Source organism: Triturus cristatus, chromosome 4_2 (genome assembly GCF_964204655.1).
Source record: "Triturus cristatus chromosome 4_2, aTriCri1.1, whole genome shotgun sequence".
Classification (NCBI taxonomy): domain Eukaryota; kingdom Metazoa; phylum Chordata; class Amphibia; order Caudata; family Salamandridae; genus Triturus; species Triturus cristatus.
This window is the reverse complement of record NC_140586.1, coordinates 40,614,937-40,637,664: the sequence shown is the minus strand read 5'-3', so window position 1 is coordinate 40,637,664 and position 22,728 is coordinate 40,614,937. Positions and strand designations below refer to the sequence as shown.

Below are 22,728 nucleotides of genomic sequence, written 5' to 3'. Positions count from 1 at the left end.
TGATTGAGTATCCTGAATTTCCTCCTTCTTCTTGTGGCTCATCCTCGTCATCGTCCGTAGAGGGGGGAGGTGGCACAGGCACTTCAGTGGTAGAAAGTGGTGGAGGTGGAACTTGCACCATCTGAGGCGGAGAGAGGACTGGAGCAGAGGTAGGGAACCTCTTTTTGTGGTCTGAAATCATAAATTGTAGGTCAGAGACCAGGGCTGAAGGAAGACAAACCATTTGTGGTTGTTGGTGATGTCTTTGGTCTTGATAGTATGCCTGTTAATCAAGATCTTGATTCTCATACTCAGAGTTCTCCTGGTATTTAACGTTGAGTTCAGAAGGACTTCTTGCGGCTCGAAACATACTGTCCTCATCAGAATCATCATCTTCATCCAAAAGATGAGAGGGTAGTAAAGACTGGACGATGTCAGAGAAGGCGTCAGCCTTTGTTTGCTGAATTTCTGCTGAAAACATGTGCTTTCCGCCTTTGACGTCGTCGACTAGGTCGTCGCCGGTATGTTCGTCGTCGATGAAGAATCGTCGACGGTCAAAAGTAAGGACGTTCCAGATGGCACTGCAGTCGATGATGCAACCCTAGTCGCCGCCGTCGATGGGAGGGTCGTCGACGGTACACTCCTCGTCGACGTGTGTATCATCGTCGACGAAACACTCGTCGTCGTGCTCGTCCTCAGGCGAGCCGTCAACGCCATCTTCGCAGATGACGAAGACTTCCTGATCTTTATCGTCGACGACAAAGGGGTTTGTGCCATCGACGAAAGAGATGCCAACGAGACTGAAATTGTGTAGACGGTCGTCGTCGACTAAGTCACTCCGGTAGCTGTGTGGGATCCACCGTCGACGAGATGGTCATCGACGGGGCTGAGGAAGGCTTTCAAAAGTGTCATTCACCCTCAGCGGAGGAGTAGGTGGGTCGGAAGTTGGTTTCTGTCAGCTTTGAAGGGGAGGAAACTCCCTGGCAGGCAAATCCTTGTTTTTTGAAGCCTCTGAAGACTTTGTGTGCGTCTTCTTTGGAGGTCGCTGCGAAGAAGGACCTGGAGAGACAAGGCTTCGCTCACGGTCTTTTAAAGTTTTAGTAGACATACCTTGCAGTCTTTAGGTGTGTGGTTGGGATAAAGACAGTAGAGGCAGTCCTTATGGGGGGTTGTCGACATGTAACCTCTTTTTTTCTGCAGTTACCACAGGGCTTAAAAAGGCCTATTTTAGGAGTGTCCGACATGAAGACAATGGAAGACTTCACTCAGACAATGACAATCTTGAAGAGAAATACCTTTAATCCAAGAAATCGCTGAATACAAGGAGAAATAAGGAAAACCTGAGCAGAGCTTAGTGGAGACTCCCTTAGCACGACGTGCAGTAGAAAATCTAAGGGACTAGAGCTCCTTACGGCGAAGGTTCCGGAGGGTGGTGACAGCTGATTGGTTGTTCTCTAGAGTTTGGTCCTTATCACAAAAGGACCTGGATATTTTACTAATGTGAGGTCTTAGGCCTATTACTTTCTATGTCTAATGGGACATTAATTTACTAATGTACTGGGGACTCCCATCTCGAAGACGGGAAATGATTCAGGCATGTGAATTTATGAAAGATACCCTAATACTGGATAAACATATCCGGTTTATGAAAATAGATTGTTTCCCACTTTAACACTGTGTGCCTTCCTTTAATTTTTTCTCATGAATTGGACACAAAGAGGACTACTTTTAGTCTCTTTTCCAGTAATATTTCATTGTATCAAATTATTACCCCATAGAATCAGCATACAATATGTAGGACTTGGAGACACAAGCCAGCATCAGTTACAATTTAATCCCAAAACTCTCTGCAATTGGGCTGACAAGTTGAAAGGTCGGTCACCTACCTCCACATTGATAAAAATGCTTTCGATGTCCTGGATCTTTAAGAATCGCTGGAGCGGCTTCAGAAAATACTGCAACACAGAGAGGAGATGTCAGTTAGGAAACCCACAGTGACAGTTGGATGCTCACCTGACGCATATATCAACCCAATGTAACAAAGGGTCTCCTGACTGCAGGGCAGCAGTGTAGGCTAGTGACTCCCAAGAAAGTACTTAAGGAAAAGGGGTGACGTGGCAAGAGCAGCGAGATGAACACAGGCCTGGATGCACAAAGAGTAAGCACGGTGGGTGGCTAGATGAGATATACACCACAATTTGGGAAGCTCAAAGAAGCATTGCAAAGCTTAGGGGAGCAGGGGCAGGGGATGCTGCCTACTAGATCTAAGATAAGTGCAAGAGTGAACGGTGAGGAAAGTTGACCCAGGCCTAACACAGGCTGGAAGGCCCAGAGCTGCTGTAATGTCCTTAGGCGATATGGGAAAGTATCGCTATCCCAGGACTGACTAAGGGTGCCAGAGCGACCTAATATGGCAAGAGACATCTGAGACAGGTGTGTGGGCCAAAGGCAAACCTATGTTCCCACAGGTATCTGAGGAAGGCTAGAGGACCTAAAGCTGCTGAAGTGTCTTTATGGGATATCAGACACGCTAGTTAACATAAAGCTGAGAGAGGGCTTCAGAGGCGCCTAAGAAAGGCAAGTTGTCCTGGGACGGAAGCTGCCTTGGGGACCTGATACATGCAAGAGGGTCTGCAGCTGGGGAATTCTCCGTAAGTGATCTAGGAAAGGCTGGGGCAAGAAAGCCCGAAGCTGGGGAACAGTACTATAAAAGCAAGAGACAGGTGAGAGGTCTCAGGGTTAGAAAACATGCCTGTCGCATCAAACACTGGCTAACGGTTTCTTAAAAAATTATATATATATATATATATATATATATACACACACACACATATATACATATACACATATATACACACACACACACACACACACACACACACACACACACACATTTTACCTCAACATGTGACAACTATATAAACAGCGCAGTATTTGTATTCGTTATACAGACATCAAATTGGCAATTTATACAAACACATTGTAAATCTTTATTTTCTTGTATTCCTCTCTTCTTTCTATAACTTTTACTTTAGTCAATGTTTATTTTTTAGTGCAGTGGACCTCTTATCTCTTCTTGTTCCAACTAGCTCTTAATCGTTTACTTATTTTTTCTCCTAATTTGCTTTTTAGGTCAAGCCTAGCGCAGCGCGTCCTCTGCTCTCATTGGTGGCAACCAAGTTCACTGGAATTGTGGTAGGCAGACTTTTCTTTTTTTTACTCGCCAACGAGGGCTCATGGACCTTTGAGATCAGCCCTATGTCTTGTGCGAGTAGCATGCGTGTGTGGTTTTTCAGAATCTGGTACTTGTAGTTTGTCTTTTTACCACTTAAGTGTGCGGGACTACGGATATTAGACAGTAATTGGGCATGTTCTACAGATTCTAGTACAGCTGTTCAACATGTCTTAAAGAAACATTGACAAAACTAATAGATTTTGCAGGGGCAAAACCTATTGACTTTGCCAATGCCTGTTACATAACCACCTCACATCAGGTCATTATGGACACTGCCTGGACATTTTCACCTACAAATCATTGAATTTGGGTGTGTTAGACTAACACCCCGGAATGCATTTTGTAATTAGACGATAGCTCAGGAGCGGAGCTAATCTCCGTATTAACCCGGAGAGACAGAGGTGTTCGCCCTATTTTTAGAAACATCAAGATAAGTTTCTACGACCCTCTCATTCTGACGGCTTTGTCCAACCCCTCAGATGTGGTGGGGTTATGCCGGTGTACCTGCGACTAGGACTGCCAGCTCACGTTTTATGATTTCCAAGGAAAGAAAGTGGTCCCCATCAAAGGGGTTGCGTGCCTTGTAGACAGTCAGCGTGTGCACGACCTTGTGTTAACCTAAAAAATAACTGGCACCCCAGGAATGTGTATACAAGGCAAAGAGGGTGACGCGCTAGATCGTTCAGTGCATTTTTGCTAGCTTCTCATGCTGGCCCCACCACGCCCCAGTGGCATGGTGCAACAAAGCTATCGCTTTCTCTGTCTGCATGAGTGGCTGCAGTGGTTGGTCATGCAAACCGGTCAGAGCAGGACTTGAAGTTAATGAAAAGTGTGTGGGGGGTCTCTTAAAGTGGTGTGGTCTTAGAAACATACATATGTTATGTTAACTGTTATTTCTATAGCGCATAAGGAACGCGTTACTTACCTGTAACTGCGGTTATCCAGTATTGGTATCTTTCATAGATTCACATGCCTGAATCATTCCCCGTCGTCGGGAATGGGAGTCACCGGTAAATAACAAAGTAATGTCCAGAAGACATAAGACAGTCATAGGCCTCAGAGGCCTTAGCTTAGTAAGCTATCCACGTCCTTATGTAAAAAGGACCAAATTTTGGCCAGAGCCAATCAGCTAACACCACCCTCTAGAACCTTCCTGGTAGGAGCTCTAGTCCCTCAGATTTTCGTGAGCACAGTGCTAAGCAGCTGTATACTGAGAGATCCGAGAGAGCCCTTCCAGGGGAGGCGGGTGGGTTGCATGTGAATCTATGAAAGATACCAATACTGGATAACCGCAGTTACAGGTAAGTAACGCGTTCCTTATCCAGTATTAGGGTATCTTTCATAGATTCACATGCCTGAATCAGAGTAGCAAGCAGTGAATAAAGCACATTTCGAAAGATATGGATAACATACAGGTATTAGATAACCACATCTATCCGAGATAAACAACAGTGCTACCGTAAAGCAATGAATAAGTAAAGCATACATTATAGTGCGAAATGTGCATAAACTGAGGATGGTGGGATGAAAGAAAGGGCTCACCTCTATTTAAAAAGATGACGTAGTACCGCTTGACCCACTGACGCATCCTTCATGATCTCCGCATCCAGGCAGTAATGCTTGGTGAAGGTATGCGGCGTCTTCCATGTGGCCGCTCTACAAATGTCCACAATGGGCACCCCAGCAAAAAGAGCCATGGAAGTAGACATGGCCCTTGTGGAGTGGGCACGGACCGTTGTTCTCAACGGACGTCCTGCCTGTTGGTGACAGAAAGAAATGGCCGAAGAAATCCAGCGGGAAATGCTCTGTTTTGTGAGCGGAAGCCCTCGTCGAGGTCTGCTGTAGGCTATGAATAGCTGATTTGATTTTCGAAAAGATTTCGTTCTCTCAATGTAAAATTTCAAGCAACGTTGAATGTCTAGTGAATGTAGAGTTCGTTCCGCCACTGTTTGTGGATTTGGGAAGAATGATTGTAAAACAATAGGTTCGTTGAGGTGGAAGTGAGATGGAACCTTGGGGATGAAAGCTGGATTTGTGCGGAGAAGGACTCTATCCTTTTTGAATTGCAGGAATGGGTCCTGGATAGAGAATGCTTGGAGCTCTCCCACTCGCCTTGCCGAGGTAAGAGCTAGTAGAAGTGCCACCTTCCAGGAAACAAATTTAAGGTCAGCTCTGTGGATGGGCTCAAACGGGTGCTTCATTAGTTGAGCTAGAACTATGTTAAGGTGCCAGGCCGGTGGAACAGGCTTTACTGGAGGGAATGTGCGAAACAGTCCTTTCATGAATTGCTTGATGAGTCTATGAGACCATAAAGAGGGGCCGGAAGAAGATCTTCTGAAACGTGAGATTGCAGCTAGGTGAACTTTAATGGAGGCATGAGCAAGACCAGATTCTGCTAGATGTAAAAGGTAGGGTAAGACTTGTCCTGGGGTGGAAGAGAAAGGATGCAACTTATTCGTCTTACACCAGATACAGAATCTTTTCCACTTGAGTGAATAGGTCTTGTTGGTACTATCTGCTCGAGCCCGAGCTAGAATTCGCCTGCAGTCTGGAGGAATGTCTAGGCCCCGAAACTCTCTGAACTCAGGAGCCAAGCTGATAACCTGAGAGAGGCTAGATCCGGATGTTGAATCTGCTGATCGCTGAGCGTCAGAAGAGATGGAAACGTTTTCAGCCTGATCGGAGGTTCCTGGGAGAGGAGGTGAAGTTCCGAGAACCAGTGTTGGCGTGGCCAAGCTGGGGCTACCAATATCAAAGTGCAAGGCTCCGCCTTCATCTTCCGTAGTACCCTGGGGATCAGGGGAAATGGCGGAAAGGCGTATGCAAAGACGTTGCACCATGCTATCGAAAAGGCATTCCCCAGGGATCCTGGTTGGGGATGCCAGCTTGCAAAGTATTGGCATTTGGCGTTGCGTTGGGTGGCGAATAGGTCCAGCTGAGGTGTGCCCCATTGGGCGAAGATATTGTTGAGGACCTGCTGATCCAGCTCCCACTCGTGGCACGCTGCCTGCCTCCTGCTTAGATAATCTGCCAACACATTGTGGGTGCCTGGAACATAATCTGCTCGGAGAGAGATGTTGTGGCGGAGCAGCCAGTTCCAGATTTTCTGCGATTCGCGCGAAAGTGTCAGTGAACGAGTCCCTCCCTGCTTGTTCAGGTAGTGCATTGTCGTGGTGTTGTCTGTCCGGACAAGCACTACTGAGTTCTTTATCCTCGGGAGGAAAGCCACTAGAGCTAGGTAGACTGCTCGGAGCTCTAAAAGGTTGATATGAAGCATTTTTTCCGAAAGGGACCACTTTCCGCTTATCTGTAGCTCCTGAAGGAAAGCTCCCCAGCCTTCTAAGGAAGCGTCCGTGGTGATTATATGAGGAGTAGCAGGAAGCAAGAAAGGCAAGCCTTGCGAAAGGTTCTTGGGGCAAACCCACCATTGCAGAGCCTGTTTGATCGCCGGGGTTACTTGGATGACGTCGTCGAAAGACCCTGTACACTGGATCCACTGGTTCGACAGAGCCTCTTGTAGGGGTCGCATCCGCAAGCGGCAATGTGGGATTAAAAGAATGCAGGAAGACATCATCCCGAGGAGGGATTTGAAGAGGCGCACCGAGAGTGTCTTTCTTGTCATTACCTGGAGTGCCAAAGATTGAAGTTTGTCCTGGCGTTCCTGTGACGGGAATGCTTTCCTGTGGATGGTGTCTAGTGTGGCTCCCAAAAATTGCATGCATTGGGATGGTTGCAGGACAGATTTGTCGTGGTTGAGAGTGAGCCCCAGTGACTCGAAGAGTGTCAGACAAGCGTTGGAAGAACTTATCACGCCTTCTTGTGATGGGGACTTGATAAGCCAGTCGTCTAAATACGGGAAGACTTGGTGGTGGAACCGGCGTAGGTACGCCGCCACTGGTGCTAGGCATTTGGTGAAAATGCGTGGCGCCGATTTGAGCCCAAATGGCAGAACCCGAAACTGGTAATGCCTGCCCGCCACCATGAAACGCAGGAACTTCTTGTGGTTGCGGTGTATTGGGACATGAAAATAGGCGTCTTGAAGGTCCACCGACACCATGTAGTCGTTTGCGTTGAGTAAATGCAAAACCTCCTGTATGGTAATCATTCGAAACGACTGTTTTTTCAGAAATTTGTTGAGATTTCTGAGGTCCAATATGGGTCTCCATTTCTTCTCTTTCTTTCGGATGAGAAAGAAATGGGAGTAGAACCCTCTCCCTCGTTGGCTGAGGGGAACTTTTTCTATAGCTCCCTTTAGAAGCATAATCTTTATTTCTTGGAGTAATGGGCGTAGGTTTTTGTGAGCCCTTTGGCGGGGAGGAGTTTGAGGAGGAATTTGTGTGAATTCCAGGGAATGGCCGAATTGTATTAATTGAAGGACCCATCGGTCCGTAGTTATCGTTTGCCAATTTTTGAGAAAATGGGAGATTTTTCCGCCAATCTTGTAGGGTGGAGACAAGTTTGAGCCCGGCTGCATCTGGAAGTCATTGCCGCCGCGCGGCACCTTTTTGTCTTCCTCCTCTGTTACGAAAGGAAGTTTTGTGGTAAGACGACTGTTGTCGCTGCTGAGATTGTGGACGGTACTGCTGGGAAGAGGAGAAAGAGGAACGCTGTTGAAAGTCTCCTCTGGAGGAAGTCTGGCCTCTTCCTCTTGACCCACGAAAGGAAGGGTTCCGAGATTGCAGAGACCCCAGGGCTCTGGCAGTGTCTGTATCTTTTTTGATACCTTGCAATGCCTCGTCAATAAGAGAACCGAATAGAAACTGGCCATCATAAGGCATGTCCAGGACTTTTGTCTGGACCTCCGGCCTGAAAGAAGTTGCCTTGAGCCAACCCTGGCGCCGGAGAGCAGCCGCACCAGCCAGCTGTCTAAAGCCTGTGGAAGCAATATCCATTGCACAGTCTATCAGTTCCGTGGCAGATCGCTCACCCTCCAACAGAATCTTCTTTGCCTCTTCTTTTAAGTCAGAGGGCAAATCCGCTAGATATGGGGCAATGTCCGCCCACATTTGTCGGTTGTACCGTCCCAATAGTGCAGTAGCGTTGGAGGCACGCACTGTCAAGGCTGACATAGAGGAGAAACGTTTCCCTATGTTATCCATACGTCGCCCTTCTTTATCCGGCGGAGCTGTCAACAGCGCAGCTGGGTTGTTTGACCTCCTCTGCGCAGCCTGAGTGATAACCGAGTCCGGCTTTGGATGGCCTGTAAGACAAACCGGAGCAGTGTCCGGAGCTTTATACTTCTTGTCCAGGCGTGGTAGAACCGGTGGCATTGATGAAGGGTTCTGCATTATCTTTATGCCCTGGTCCCAAATATAATCTATTATCGGAATTGCCCGGACGGTCTTCTTGAAGGGTTCCTTAAAGTCATATAAGAAACAGTCCTGTTGATGCGAAGGCATCGGGATTTGGAAGCGCTGGGCCGCCCTTTCAATGATGTTGTGGAAACCGCCGATGTCGTCGGGCGGTAAGTCGGCTGTGGTAGGGACAGGCGAAACAGGAGCCGGAAGGATGTAATCGTCCCATTCATCTTGTTGGGATTGAACGTCCTGGAGTTCTCCTTCCTCAGGTTCCTCCTCCTCCTCCTCCTCCTCCTCGTCCGTGGCGGGCCGAGGCGGAAGTGCCGTCCTCTCCAAACGCAGTGGAGGCGGTCGTGGCCGTGTAGCCTCCTCCTTGGAAGGCCCCGCAGGCATCGGTGGAGGTGCCGGAGTCGGAAAACGCTGCTTATAGTCCGTTATTAAGAGCTGAAGGTCTGTGACCAAGGTTGCCGGTAGACACACCATGGAAGGTGGAGGCGGCATGTATTCTCGATGAGGAACCTCCTCATAATCCTGGGGATTGTCTTCGTAATCCGAGACATCCTGGTACTTCACATGGAGTTGTGATGGACTAGTCGCCGCAGGAAAGAGACTAGCGTCGTCCGAATCCTCCTCTTCAAAGAGGCGAGTGGGAGGCAAGGTTGAGACCTTACTGGGCGAAGTGAGGGCCGGAGTCAATGCACGCTTGGTTATTTGTACATGCACAAATGTACTCTGGTCGTCCGTGTCCATACTCCTCAAGGGGCTCAATGGTATAGCTGTAACCGACGTTACAGGTATCAATGCCGTCGACGGGATCGTCGTCGGGGTCGTCGTCAACGACGAGGATGATGAAGACGGTCTCCTCGTCGACGATGACGTCGACGATGACGTCGACGACGGCGTCGTCGGTGATATTCTCGTCGACGGTGATATTCTCGTCGACGGTGTCTTCGTCGTCGACGGTGTCTTCGTCGACGATGTTGTCGTCGACGATGATGAAGCTCTCGTCGACGGTGTCGTCGTCGTCGACGCTCCCGTCGACAGCTTACTCGACGACGCCTTTTTTATGGCTAACGTCGACGGGATTGACTTGCCTGCCGTCGACGATGGAGTTGTCGTCGTCGAAGACATGGAATGGGATGTCATCGTCGATAGAGTCGTCGTCGACGATGTAACTGAAATCGCTGTCGAAGGAGATTTTCTCGTCGACGCTACTGTCGACATTGTTGTCGTCGACGAGGTGGCAATAGGCTTTTTGAAGGTGTGGGGCATCACCTTAGGAGACGAGCTCCCTGGAACAAGCGAATCCTGGACCTCTGAAGACTTTTTCTGCGTCTTCTTTTGAGGTGGCTGCGACGAAGGGCCCGGCGATGCCACCCTTGGTCTTTTAGATGAGGAGTGAGACGCAACTGAAGAACTCTCACTCTCCTCAGAGGCCACATCCTCCTTGTCCTTTAGCCTTTGCAGCCAGATTAAAAGGCGCCCCTCTCGGTCTTTCAAGGTCTTAGATGAGAAAGTCCGACATACCTTGCAGTCCTTAGAACTGTGACTGGGATAGAGACAATACAAGCAGTCCTTGTGTTGGTCGTCGATATGTAGCCTCTTTTTTCCACAAGAGGCGCAGGGCCTGAATAAACCCTTCTTAGGTGTATCAGCCATGCTGAAAATCCAGAATGTTGAGAGAAATGCTGTCAAATCCAAAGAAATGAGCAGAGCTCAGTGGAGACTCCCTTAGCACGACGTGCGGTAGAAAATCTGAGGGACTAGAGCTCCTACCAGGAAGGTTCTAGAGGGTGGTGTTAGCTGATTGGCTCTGGCCAAAATTTGGTCCTTTTTACATAAGGACGTGGATAGCTTACTAAGCTAAGGCCTCTGAGGCCTATGACTGTCTTATGTCTTCTGGACATTACTTTGTTATTTACCGGTGACTCCCATTCCCGACGACGGGGAATGATTCAGGCATGTGAATCTATGAAAGATACCCTAATACTGGATAATCAACAAAAACCAAAAAGGGAGAGAGGGGAAAGGGTAGAATCGTCCTCCTCTGAATACTTTAATCCAACAAAAAGATTCTACCACTTGCAATATATCCTTCCTAATCTTGAAAAATATAATGATGGTGGTGGGAAGGTGTTAAACTCAAGAGTTGTCCTGGGAAACACTAAATGTTTTTTAAATACCCCTCACACACTAAAAATTAATTCAGTGTCATGCTTCATCACAGGGGTTTTCCCGTCCATCTACGGGGCGGGGCGTGCTGTGACTAGGGGTGGGCGACAATTTCCGTTCCGCTCCCGGAAATTGCGACAATTCGACATTTCCGCGTTCCGACCGGAACGCGGAAATGCCGAATTGTCGCAATTTCCGGGAGGGAACGGAAATTGTTGCCTGGCCAAGCACTTACAGATATAAATAAAGCAGGTGCCCGAGTTGAAGCTCAAATTCAGTAACGCATTCATCGGCACAATACATTCGGGAGCTAGGTCGAGGCTGGGCAGGTGTGCTGTTCTCCCCATATCTACCGTCAAAAACTAGCTGTGGTCCTTACCTGTCGCGCAATCCCCGTGTAGTTCCTGACACCAGCTGCTCTGATCGGTCTCTGGCCCGCGGCGTCTCTGGCCCACGGCATGTGAACTGCATGGAAGCCCCGCCCCACACACCAGCGGTGGGCAACGTCTTCCGCCCTTTCCCCCACTACGATGGACAGCTGACTCGAGGGACCCCAGGGACGTCGGCGCCGTGGCTGGCAAGTACGTACACAAACTGTAGCGGGCGGCAGCGGCAGGCCGGAAGCACCAATTTCCGCGATCACGGAAATATCGCGTGATCGCGGAAATTGCTTGCATTCTCGCGAGAATTGGCGGAAGTGCCTTCCGCCAATTCCGCCCACCCCTAGCTGTGACCTGCGGAAACACGGGAGCACTCAATTAAGTGAAAACTATGTGTTGTGCAGAGGTGGGAGTGGTAGGGTCAGGGGATATTGTGGTGCAAATTTAAAAGTTACCTGGCTAGTGGAAAAAATAAACTTTATTGCCTTCCCTAGCTGGCAACATTAAAAATGGGGAGACGGAGGGGGTATACTGTTATGAGTTACCTCCTACTTCGTCAACATGTTTCAAAAGCCATCCCCTTGGCTTTCTCTCCAGGACCTTTCGTGAGCCCTACTCCACTCACACAATAATTATGTGTAATCTATGTACCTAAAAATATTCAGCCACAGTTCATGCTACATTAAATAGGCATGCAGAAATCATACCTAATTGGTATCTATTATAACCTGTAATGAAAGAATAACCAAAATAAAAAGGGACAGTAATGCACTGTAGAACACATCACCATCATGTGGAAAAGGAAGTTGGTGGTAAATACCACAGTGATATATTTTTCTCAATTTCTTTCAAGGTGCACCATACTCATGCTTTGAAGTGGGTGCTGTGCTGCCCATGGCTGATTCTCAAGTCATTTCTCATACCATTTAAAACACTTAAAAACACACACATATACATGTCTCACATGAAAAGGAGACCCAGCATTTTTATGAGGAGCATATTACTGGTTTATGCTACCTGCATTTCGCATTCATACGCAGTTGTCATTGCGATCGCTCTATATACATACATTATCTTTAGGAAATTATAGCCTCATGAGCCGTCACGAAATAAGAGTCTCGCTTTGTTTTCGAGCAGAGAACGAACATCCTAACAAAGTTAATTTTAAAATCTCCACCTTTTCCTGCAGTGTTTGACTATAGGCACCCTCCCCTTCCGTGACCGCTCATGAGGCTATAACTTCCTAAAAATAATGTATGTATATAGAGCGATCGCAATGACAACTGCGTATGAATGCGAAATGCCAGAATAGATCACTCCAGGGGTTGGACTTTGAGGGGAAGACAAGGACTTCTGTTTTGTCTGGATTGACTTTTAAAGAATTGTCTGTCATCCAATTCACCATATATCTGAGGATGTTTTGTACCTGTGAGTAGGCCTGATGGGAGTTGTCAATCTGGAGGATGAGCTGTGTGTCGTCCGCATAGTTAAAGACTTGGCAGTCCATACGCACTAGGGCAGTTATCAATGGCTGGAGATATATGTTAAAGAGGAGCGGAGACAGTGCTGAGCCCTGGGGAACGCCACACGTGAGCGTGCCCTTGTCCGACACCTGCTCACCCAGCTGGACCCTCTGGGACCGGCCTGACATGAAGGACTCGAGCCAATGGTGTGCTAACCCGCAGATGCCCAGGTCGGTGATATGGGCCAGGAGCTGTGCATGATTGACCGTATCGAACACCGCTGATAGATCTAACAGAACCAGGGCGCACTTTTTTCATTGACGGCCATAACTCTGAGCTCATTGAGTACGGACAGCATCACCAGCTCAGTGCTGTGGTGAGCCCTGAAGCCAGCCTGTCGCCCCTGGAGTAGCTGATGTTCCTCCAAAAAGGCCGAGAGTATTTTTAGAACATGTTGCTCTACAACTTTCGCCAAAAAGGGAAGCTGGGAGATTGGCCTGTAGTTTTTAAGAATGGCGACATCTGCCCCTGGTTTCTTCAACAGGGGGGTGACGCTGGCTTACTTCAGGCCGGAGGGTATGTAGCCTGTCTCCAGAGAATGGTTTAATAGAGCGAGGATCTGCATTTCTAGTCCAGGAAGGGCCATACAGAAGACCTTCGGCGGGCAGGGGTCTGCTGGCGAGCCCGATTTGACACGGCTCATCAGAAGTGACAGGGAGGCCAGGTCTAAATTAGGGAAGGAGGGGAGCTGAGTGCCGGGAATGAGGGGCGCAGGGTACTGGTCTGGGGGACCCTGGTTGATCGGGATGCTCTAAATCTCAGCCAGGATGTCCTCAACCTTATGCAAAAAAAAGGTCTGGAACATGTTGCAGTCTGCTGACGTAGCTGTAGTTTTCTGTTCTGACTTCTGGCTGAGTTCTTTTAGTATTCTAAAGGTCTCTTTCTGTTTATTTGCCGCGCCAGTGATTCTTGCCTCATAATAACATAAGCAGGAACCTTTTCATGAGGCGTGGCCTGCGCATTGAAGAGTGTGGCTTAAATCATGTAAGAAAACAAGTTACTTACCTGTAACTTTGGTTCCCCAGTATTGGTAACTTTCATAGATTCTCATGCTTTGTATCATTCCCCGTCGTCGGAATGGGAGCCGCGGTAAACAAAAATATATATATATATAACCATAGAAACAAAAGAGAAAAAATAGGCCTAGGCCTCATCTCATTTTGTAGTATATCACCCTCTTTCTGTAAAAGAGCCCAAACTTTTGCCAGGACCAATCAGCACAGCCTCACTCCTTGGAACCTTCCTGAGAGAGCTCAGAGCCTCAGATTTTTGTAGCCGTTGTGCCAACAGCCACTACCTCAGTAAACCGGCAGAGCTTTCCCAGGGGAGGTGGGTGGGCGCATGAGAATCTATGAAAGTTACCAATACTGGGGAACCAAAGTTACAGGTAAGTAACTTGTTTTCTTACCCCAGTATTGGAACTTTCATAGATTCTCATGCTTTGTATCAGAATAGCAAGCAGTAAATCACGACAAGCACATTTTGGAAAACACATGGCTTTACAAACTCATCTCAGTGTACCTGATAAAACAATCATTACTGAAACCAAATGTGCTTACCAGGATGGAGGGATTGTAGGGAAAGCTCACCTCTCATTGGAAAAGATTCCGGAGGACTGCTTGACCCACAGCAGCTTCATCTCGTCCCATCGATTCCAGGCAGTAATGCTTCGTGAAGGTGTGTACACTGCTCCACGTTGCTGCCCTGCAAATGTCCTTGATCGCAACTCCAGCAAAAAGAGCCACTGAAGACGCCATCGCTCTCGTAGAATGAGCCCGGGCCCTTTTATCCAAAGGTTTGCCCGCAGCCTGATGACAGTATTGAATTGCACTGGAGATCCAGCGGGAAATGCCACTCTTGGCGAGCGGCAATCCCTTCCGTGGTGCACTGTAGGCAATAAATAGTTGAGTAGATTTTCTGAAAGAGCGTGTGCGCTCGAGATAGAATTTCAGACATCTCTGGACATCCAAAGAATGCAATGTTCTTTCCGCCTGGGTGGAAGGACGCGGAAAAAAAAGAGTTCAAAATCAAGGGTTCATTCAGATGAAAATCCGAAGGCACCTTCGGGATGAATTTTGGGTTGGTTCTCAAAATTAGCACATCCTTCTTGAACTGCAGAAAAGGCTCCACTATGGACAGAGCCTGGAGTTCACTAACCCTCCTAGCTGATGTCAACGCTAAGAGGAGGGCTAGCTTCCAAGAGAGGAACTTCAAGTCCGCCCTGTGGATCGGCTCAAAGGGAGCTTTCATGAGCTGAGCCAGTACTAGATTGAGCTGCCAGATCGGTGGAGGTGCTCGGACCGGAGGATACATCCGAAATAACCCTTTAAGGAACTGTTTTACAATCCTTGCAGACCATAGAGATGGCCCCGATGTCTTCCGTCGAAAACGGGATATGGCAGCCAGATGCACCTTGATCGAAGAGTGCGCCAGACCTGATTTAGCCAGAGACAGGATGTAAGGCAAAACCTGATGTGGCCGGGACTTATAAGGATGGAGTTCATTCCTGTTGCACCATAGACAAAATCTCTTCCATTTTGCCCTATATGTCTTATTAGTGCTTGGCGCCCGCGCCTGAGATAAAACATCCCTGCACTCCCTGGAGAGATTCAGATGACGGAATTCTCTGTATTCAGGAGCCACGCTGTCAAGTGAAGTGACTTCGGATCCGGATGGAGCACCTGCCCCTGATCTCGCGACAACAGAGATGGAATCAGTGGCAAGCGAATCGGGCGATCCTGGGCGAGAAGCAGGAGTTCCGTGAACCAGAACTGCCGCGCCCATGCTGGAGCAATAAGAATCATCTTGCATGGTTCCGCCCTGACTTTCCTGAGAACTCGAGGAATGAGGGGAATGGGAGGAAAGGCGTAGCAAAATGCGCCGAACCAAGCAATCGAAAGGGAATTCCCCAGAGACCCTTGATGGGGAACCTTGCTTGCGTAAAACCGGCACTTGGCGTTCTCCGGGGACGCAAAGAGGTCTATGGTCGGAGTACCCCATCTCTTGAACACTGCCTCCAGCGTGGCCTGATCTAACTCCCACTCGTGAGTCACTTCCGTCTGTCCACTTAGAGCATCCGCTGTGATGTTGAGACACCCTGCTAGGTGCTCGGCTTGCAGAGTGATCTTGTGAGAGATCGCAAAATCCCAGATCATCTGAGCTTCTTTGGACAGAGTCCGCGACCTTGTTCCCCCTTGCTTGTTGATATAGTGCATGGCCGTCGTGTTGTCTGTCTGGACCAGCACTGCACGATTCTGAAGTCTGGGAAGGAACGCCAGCAAGACTAAGTGAATGGCCCTCAGCTCCAAGAGATTGATGTGGCGTAGTCTGTCTGCTGGACTCCAGTGACCGCTGACCTGAAGCTCCTGGAGGACAGCTCCCCATCCTTCTAGGGAAGCATCTGTGGTCACCACCATAGGAGAAGGAGGGATCCGAAACGTTAATCCTCCTGCGATGTTCTCCTTCACCAGCCACCATTCGCAGGCTTTGCGCATAGCAGTTGTTATCCACACCTTGTCGTTGAACGACCCTTCTGCCTGGCGCCAATGTTTGTCCAACTCCTCCTGCAGAGGACGCATATGAAGCCTGCAATGCGGTATTAAAGGTATGCAGGATGAGATTGATCCGAGTAAGGACTTGTACCGTCGAACCGATACATATCTCCTGTGCAGCATTTGCCGAGCGGAGGTGGTCAGTTTGCCTTGACGCTCCTCCGACGGACGAGCTGTGCATCGTTTTGTGTCCAGAATAGCCCCAAGGAACTTTCGTGACCTGGAGGGTATCAGCACCGACTTGGACATGTTGAGCTGAAGACCCAAATGGGCGAACAACCGTATGCAAGTTGACACGGCCTGAGACGTTGCCTTGAACGACGGAGCCTTGACGAGCCAGTCGTCCAAGTACGGGAACACTTCCAAGGACTGCTTCCTTAGAAAAGCAGCGACTGGTGCCAGCATCTTCGTGAATATTCGGGGTGCCGACCGAAGGCCAAACGGAAGCACCTTGAACTGGAAATGGCTCTTGCCTACTGTAAAGCGTAGATATTGCCTGTGAGCTGGGTGGATCGGAACATGGAAGTATGCATCCTCCAAATACAGGGACGCCAAAAAATCTCCCGGATTGAGTAGTCGTAGAATATCCTGGAGAGTGACCATCCTGAAAGAGAGTTTGATGAGATAGGTGTTAAGCTCCCTGAGGTCTAGTATAGGACGCCATGTATCTTCCGTCTTCCGAACCAGGAAGAACCTGGAATAAAACCCGTTGCCCCTTTGTGAAAGAGGTACGGGCTCTATCGCCCCCTTGATGAAAAGTTGGTGGGCTTCGAGATGTAACAGTCGGAGATGTTTTGATGGACGGGCGTCCGGAGCTCTTGTTGGAGGAAGATCTTGGAACTCCAACGTATGGCCACTCTGAACAATATTTTAGACCCACCGGTCCGATGTTAAAAGAACCCAGCTGTCCAGACAAAAAGAGATCCTGCCCCCAACCGGTGTTCTTGGTAGGGGAGGAACAGTAGCCAGAGCCAGGAGGCCGCTATTGCCTCTTAGCGTTGTCTCGTCCCTGACGATTCTGACGTCCTCTCTGGGACTGTCGAGAGAAAGACGCCGACTGTCCTTGGCGTTGGCTGGAGTATTGACCTTTATAGGACTGTCCTGATTGTGTGGAATATTGACGTTGGTTTCCTCTGTAATTAGAAAACCCTCGACCACGTGCCCCTCTGAATGGCACTTTGCGATAGTTCAAAGACCCCAAGGACTTAGCTGTGTCTGTGTCCTTCTTTATGCTTTGGAGGGCGTCATCCACATGCTTACCAAAAAGCATCTCCCCGTCAAAGGGAAGGTCCAAGATCTTATTCTGGACCTCCTGGCGAAACCAGGTCGCCTTCAACCAGCCTTGACGGCGCAAGACCGCTGACCCTGCCAAAGCCCTGAAAGCAGTAGAGGCTATGTCCATCGCACAGTCAATGACTTCCGAAGAGCATCTTTCCCCTTCCATCAGAACCTGCTTGGCTTCCTCCTGACTCGACTCTGGTAGCTGGTCCATGAACGGCTCCATGTCGCACCACATCTGGCGGTCGTACCTGCCTAGAATAGCCAGAGAATTAGCCGCACGCACCAACAAGCTGGCCATGGTGGAGAATCTTTTTCCCACATTGTCCAGCCTCCTGCCTTCTTTATCCGGAGGCGTGGTTAACGGAGTGGACGGATTCTTTGACTTGCTCTGTGCGGCTTGAGATATTACGGAATCCGGCTTAGGTTGTCCTAGGAGACATGCAGGACTGCCCTCAGGGGCCTTGTATTTCTTCTCCAGCCGGGGAAGAACCGGAATGACCGTTGCAGGATTCTGCATCGTCTTAATTCCCTCATCCCAGACATGTTCTATGATGGGAATTGATCTGACCGACTTCCTATACTGTGCTTTAAAGTCATATAGGAAGCAGTCGGACTGCTCCACTGTAAGGGGCAGACCAAACCTCTTGGATGCCCGTTCCATCAAATTATGGAAACCACCAATATCTGCTGGAGGCGATATATTTGTCTCCCGGCCCACAGCATCCGGATCCTGCATACCAGTGTCATCAGGGTCCCCATCCGGATCCCCTGGATCAGTAAGAGGGATCACATGCCCCTCGTCGTCCTCATCTGTATCCAAATCTTGTGTGTCTTGATCGGCAGGTTCCGTATATGAAGGTTGAGGAACCACTAACGGTACCACCGTTGAAGTGGTACGAGGTATGTCCTTTGGCAGAGGTGGCAAGTCCATTGCCATGTCTCGTGGCACCACAGACGTAGAAGGACGCACCGGAGTGAGGTCTGGTAATGACGGAAAACGAGCTTTATAGTCTTGCAGCATCATTTGCAAATCCGTCACTAAAGCCACTGGCAAGGCTATCATATCCTGCCTCAGAGAGCGGGGGTGTACCTCCTGTGTCAAGCTTTGCCGCCCCTCCTGCACCTCTGGACCATAAAAGTCCTCAGTATCCGTGTCCTGCTGTTTCACATTCAGGTCTGAAGGGCTGTAGGCGTCCCCATACTGCCCATCCTCTTCCTCCTCCTCCGAGTCATCGAGAAGCATGGATGGTGGCAAAGGCGTGACCCGCCTAGGAGAAGTCATGTCCGGCGTAATTTTTAATCTCTGGATGGCAAATCCTGAATTCTTCGTCGCCGACGGTCCCGTCGACGGAGTCGTTGGCAAAGGGATTCCCTGCGTCGACGAACGACGACATCGTCGACTGAAGGGTAACTGTCGTCGACGGGGCGAGAATTGTCGTTGACGATGAGGACGTCGACCGTTCTGGAATCGTCGTCGACGGAGCAGTCGTCGACGGAGCCTTCTTCTTCGTCGATGGAGCATGTTTCATCGTCGACGGAGCAACCGTCGACGGTCTCGTCGACGAACTCGTCGTCATCAACATCGACGAACTCGTCATCATCGTCGACGTGGTCTTCGTCGTCGACACCGCTGTCGAAGACGAGAAAGTAGCCGTCGTAGACGATGAAGTAGATATCGTCGACGGTCTCGTCGACGACCCCATGGAAACAGTCTTAACTATGGAGATCGTCGTCGACGTACCTGCTTTAGCCTGCGTCGACGGACGCTGTTTCTTCACTGGAACTGACTGAGGAGTTTCTGCAGCATGTTTCTTCACAGATTTCTCCTTTTGGGACGGAGGGGAAGATGTTGCAACCTCCTTCTTGTCCCTAAGGGCTACGTCCACACCAGCAGCCCATCCCTGCCTCTCCTTTACACTGCCGTGAGGAGATTTCATGGGACCAGCCTCCTCAGACCTTTCAGAGATCCCGTGAGGGGCTTTGAGAGGGGGTTCCGCAGAGGTGGAGGGAAATGACCTACCCCTCTTCTTAGATCTCCTGGAGGAGGTACCAGAGATTGATTCCTCCTCATCCGAAGAGAGAACCGCCGTCCTGGTCTTTAGCTTCTGCAGCCACGTCAGCAACCGACCCTCTCTGTCTCTCAAGGTTTTGGTAGAGAAGGTCCGACAAATTTTACAGTCTGTGGCCTTGTGTTCCGGGTACAGGCAGTATATGCAGTTTTCATGCTTATCTTCCACAAACAGTCTCTTCTTCCCACAAGAAGCACAAGATCTGAATAAGGCTTTCTTCTCCTTTTCTGACATTATGTCACAAAAGATGGCAAATAAAGATGACTATGAAGGTTCCAAGGGGTGAGGCTGTGCTGATTGGTCCTGGCAAAAGTTTGGGCTCTTTTACACAAAGAGGGTGATATACTACAAAATGAGATGAGGCCTAGGCCTATTTTTTCTCTTTTGTTTCTATGGATAGAGATATATATATATATATATATATATATATATATATATATATATATATTTTTGTTTACCGAGGCTCCCATTCCGACGACGGGGAATGATACAAAGCATGAGAATCTATGAAAGGTCCAATACTGGGGTAAACGCAAGTCCTCTGCTTCCGTCCCATCTGCATATCGTACTGTCTGACTAGTGTTATGGTGCCTTTCTTTATGTGAGCTCTCCGCTATCAACCACGTGCTGTAACAGCCATGCACCAAACACAAACCAAACCATGTTAGCAATATCATAAGAATGACTAACAACAATGATTTAGATATGAATGATTAGCATTGAAAAGTTTCAACTTTTGAAAACACAAGACTGTGAATGAAACGTTACTAAGGCGTGTGGCAAGGGTAGCACTCTTCGGAGCCTCAGTCACTCTCTTCCTTCCCTCAGCAGTTTCTCTGCAAGGTACCTTCCCCCTTGTCTCCACGCATTTTTCTGAAATGCACCATCTGCATATTTCACACTTCTTTCATCTTCAGCACTCTTTTCATTGTCTCCTTCGTGTAATTCTTTGTGTCTCCTTCACTATCCCTGCTACACCTCAACGCAACCCTTTGCCCTTAAGTACTGCATTTTCTCCTGCTTGCGCCTTGTCTATACTGCAACAGCTGTGCACCTTCTTCACACACTTGAGCATAAAATCACAGTTACAGTTGGTCACACATGGTTTTGCCGTGTGTGCGATATAGAGAGAGGCCAAAGAATGGATGGGTGCATTCTGAAAACATTCATGACCCACTGACTGGCACTGTGAGAAACTCGCACTGCCTTCAGCCTCAAATCCAGCTCTCTCAATCATGGCTTATTAAAAACACCCACCACCTCAACTCACACAGACACCTAGAGGAGACTCTGTCCACAGTATGCACAATGCAAGAGTAATATCCTGCATGAAAAAATACATGAGAAGATTATACTGGAAAAAGCAAACACTCGGGGAGAGCAAGTTTAAGGAAAACGTGAAATGTAAACAGGAACTAGGTTGCTGGCATGGATTTCAACAATTGGCCAGTACCTCTGCTGTAGGGCTAGGACATCACCATAGGGCTTGATAGGGTCCGGTTTCTATGTCATTAGATTGAGCCTAGCGCATAGACTATAAATATATTTGTCGAAGATAATTAATGCAACTAGATCTAACACTGCACTTTTGGTATTGTACACTTGCACCGCAACAACAATGATGTACATGTTTCCCGAGGCAAGCATGTATTCCTGAATCACACTGCATGGCCCACTGTGTAGTAATTGAATAGCTCTTCAATCCCTGGTGGCACAGCACCCAGGATAATGTGCTGTATGGCTAAACACTTATAAAGTCCCAAAGTCGAGACCTATTGGCTATGCCAATGCTTGTTTCATTTGTAACTCCTTGGCCAATGCCCATTTTCCCCTATTCATAATCTACCTAGTGTATTCCAGAGCTCGGGTTGGCAATTAATCCATTGATAGCATTCTTTTTGCTGTTACTGTTCCTAGCTCTGCATATTTTTATCCAATTTTCCCTTCTTTTTCTTTGGCATTATTTCAAGAAAACAGTTTTGTAGTACGTTCTGGCAACCCTCCTGTGATTTCCTCTAGTTTTGCCACTACTGATGACCAGAATGTCTGTATATGATCTCATTTCCATGTCATGTGCCAGAAACCTGCACCTGGTGTTCTGCGTCTATGGAAGTTTGCTGCTATTTTCTGGATAGATTTTATGTGTTCTCTGCAAGAGGCTGGCTAAAGCTGTCAGTGAGGTGATGTGTGCGTGAGTGGTGCTTGTGCGATTCCCTGACAAGTGCGAGTGTGGTGATGTCTTGAGAGATATCTCAGGTTATGCATGGGAAAACAGTCTAAGATTTCCATGCTAAATCCGGACTTACCTTACAAATAGACTCAAGCGTGTCAGTGTACTTCTCCTCTGTCTGCTGTATCTCCTGAAGGCAGCAGCCCCTCTTGTCCACTTCTGTTTTAGGCTGTAGGAGGAACACATTTTGGATAACAGAGTTTTAATGCGTACAGTCGCTGTAGGAAGGTGGATATCTGACTATGGTTACCCCCAACTTTTTTGCCTAGTGTCTAGCTGGTTTTTCGACTTAGTTGGCCTGAGATCCTGCCATTCAGGGTCTCAGGCTGTCTGCTCTCTCTTTAAAATGGACTCCATGTACCCTAGGTACATTCCCAATTGGTAAGGATCAACTTATTGGACCCTGTACAGTGTACCCTAGGTACCCAGGGCATAGGTGTACCCTAGGCCTCCCAGGGGCTGCAGCATGTATTATGCCACCCCTGGTCTGGCCTTCCAATCAGACACAACTGGCTGATCACTCAGCTGGGGCAAGGTCGTGTAATCACCCCTTGCTTGGATATAGTATGCCTATATCTACCCTTATATATAGACACATGTGTACCTATCAGTCACTCCTATGGCAGGCCTTAACAATCCTGGAGGCAGAGTGCTTGGTAACATGTGAGATGGTGCTCTAGCATGAGCTGAGCCTGTCTGCAGCTTTCGGAACCATGTCCTTATAGCTGTTCTATGATATAGCCTACCATATACTCTTAAAGTGCCTTATAATCTTAAACGGTTATGGTAACTATGGTTTGGCTTTATCAAAACGTGTCATGTAAGGTGTAACACTTTGGAATAATACCCCCATACCATTTCTGGTGATGAGGATATTATTCCCCCCTTCTAGAGGGGGGGGCATGTTAAAATCCTACTTTGCTGTGTAACTCTAACCAAAGCCTCAGCATCACAAAATGGATGCTGCTGCCACAGACACAAGTCTGACCTCCTGCTGCTGGGAGTGATCCC

General features: G+C 48.4%; 1 protein-coding gene across 1 annotated transcript in view; it reads right to left on the bottom strand.

The window, feature by feature from the left end:
* VAV1 (vav guanine nucleotide exchange factor 1) overlaps positions 1-22,728 on the bottom strand; it is a 415,631-nt gene that overhangs the window by 208,627 nt on the left and 184,276 nt on the right. Inside the window, exons 6-7 of the mRNA XM_085600348.1 lie at positions 21,794-21,886; positions 1,866-1,934 (exon numbers count right to left, since the gene is read on the bottom strand). Coding sequence (XP_085456474.1) covers positions 1,866-1,934; positions 21,794-21,886 — 162 coding nt within the window. The remainder of the gene's footprint in view (positions 1-1,865; positions 1,935-21,793; positions 21,887-22,728) is intronic.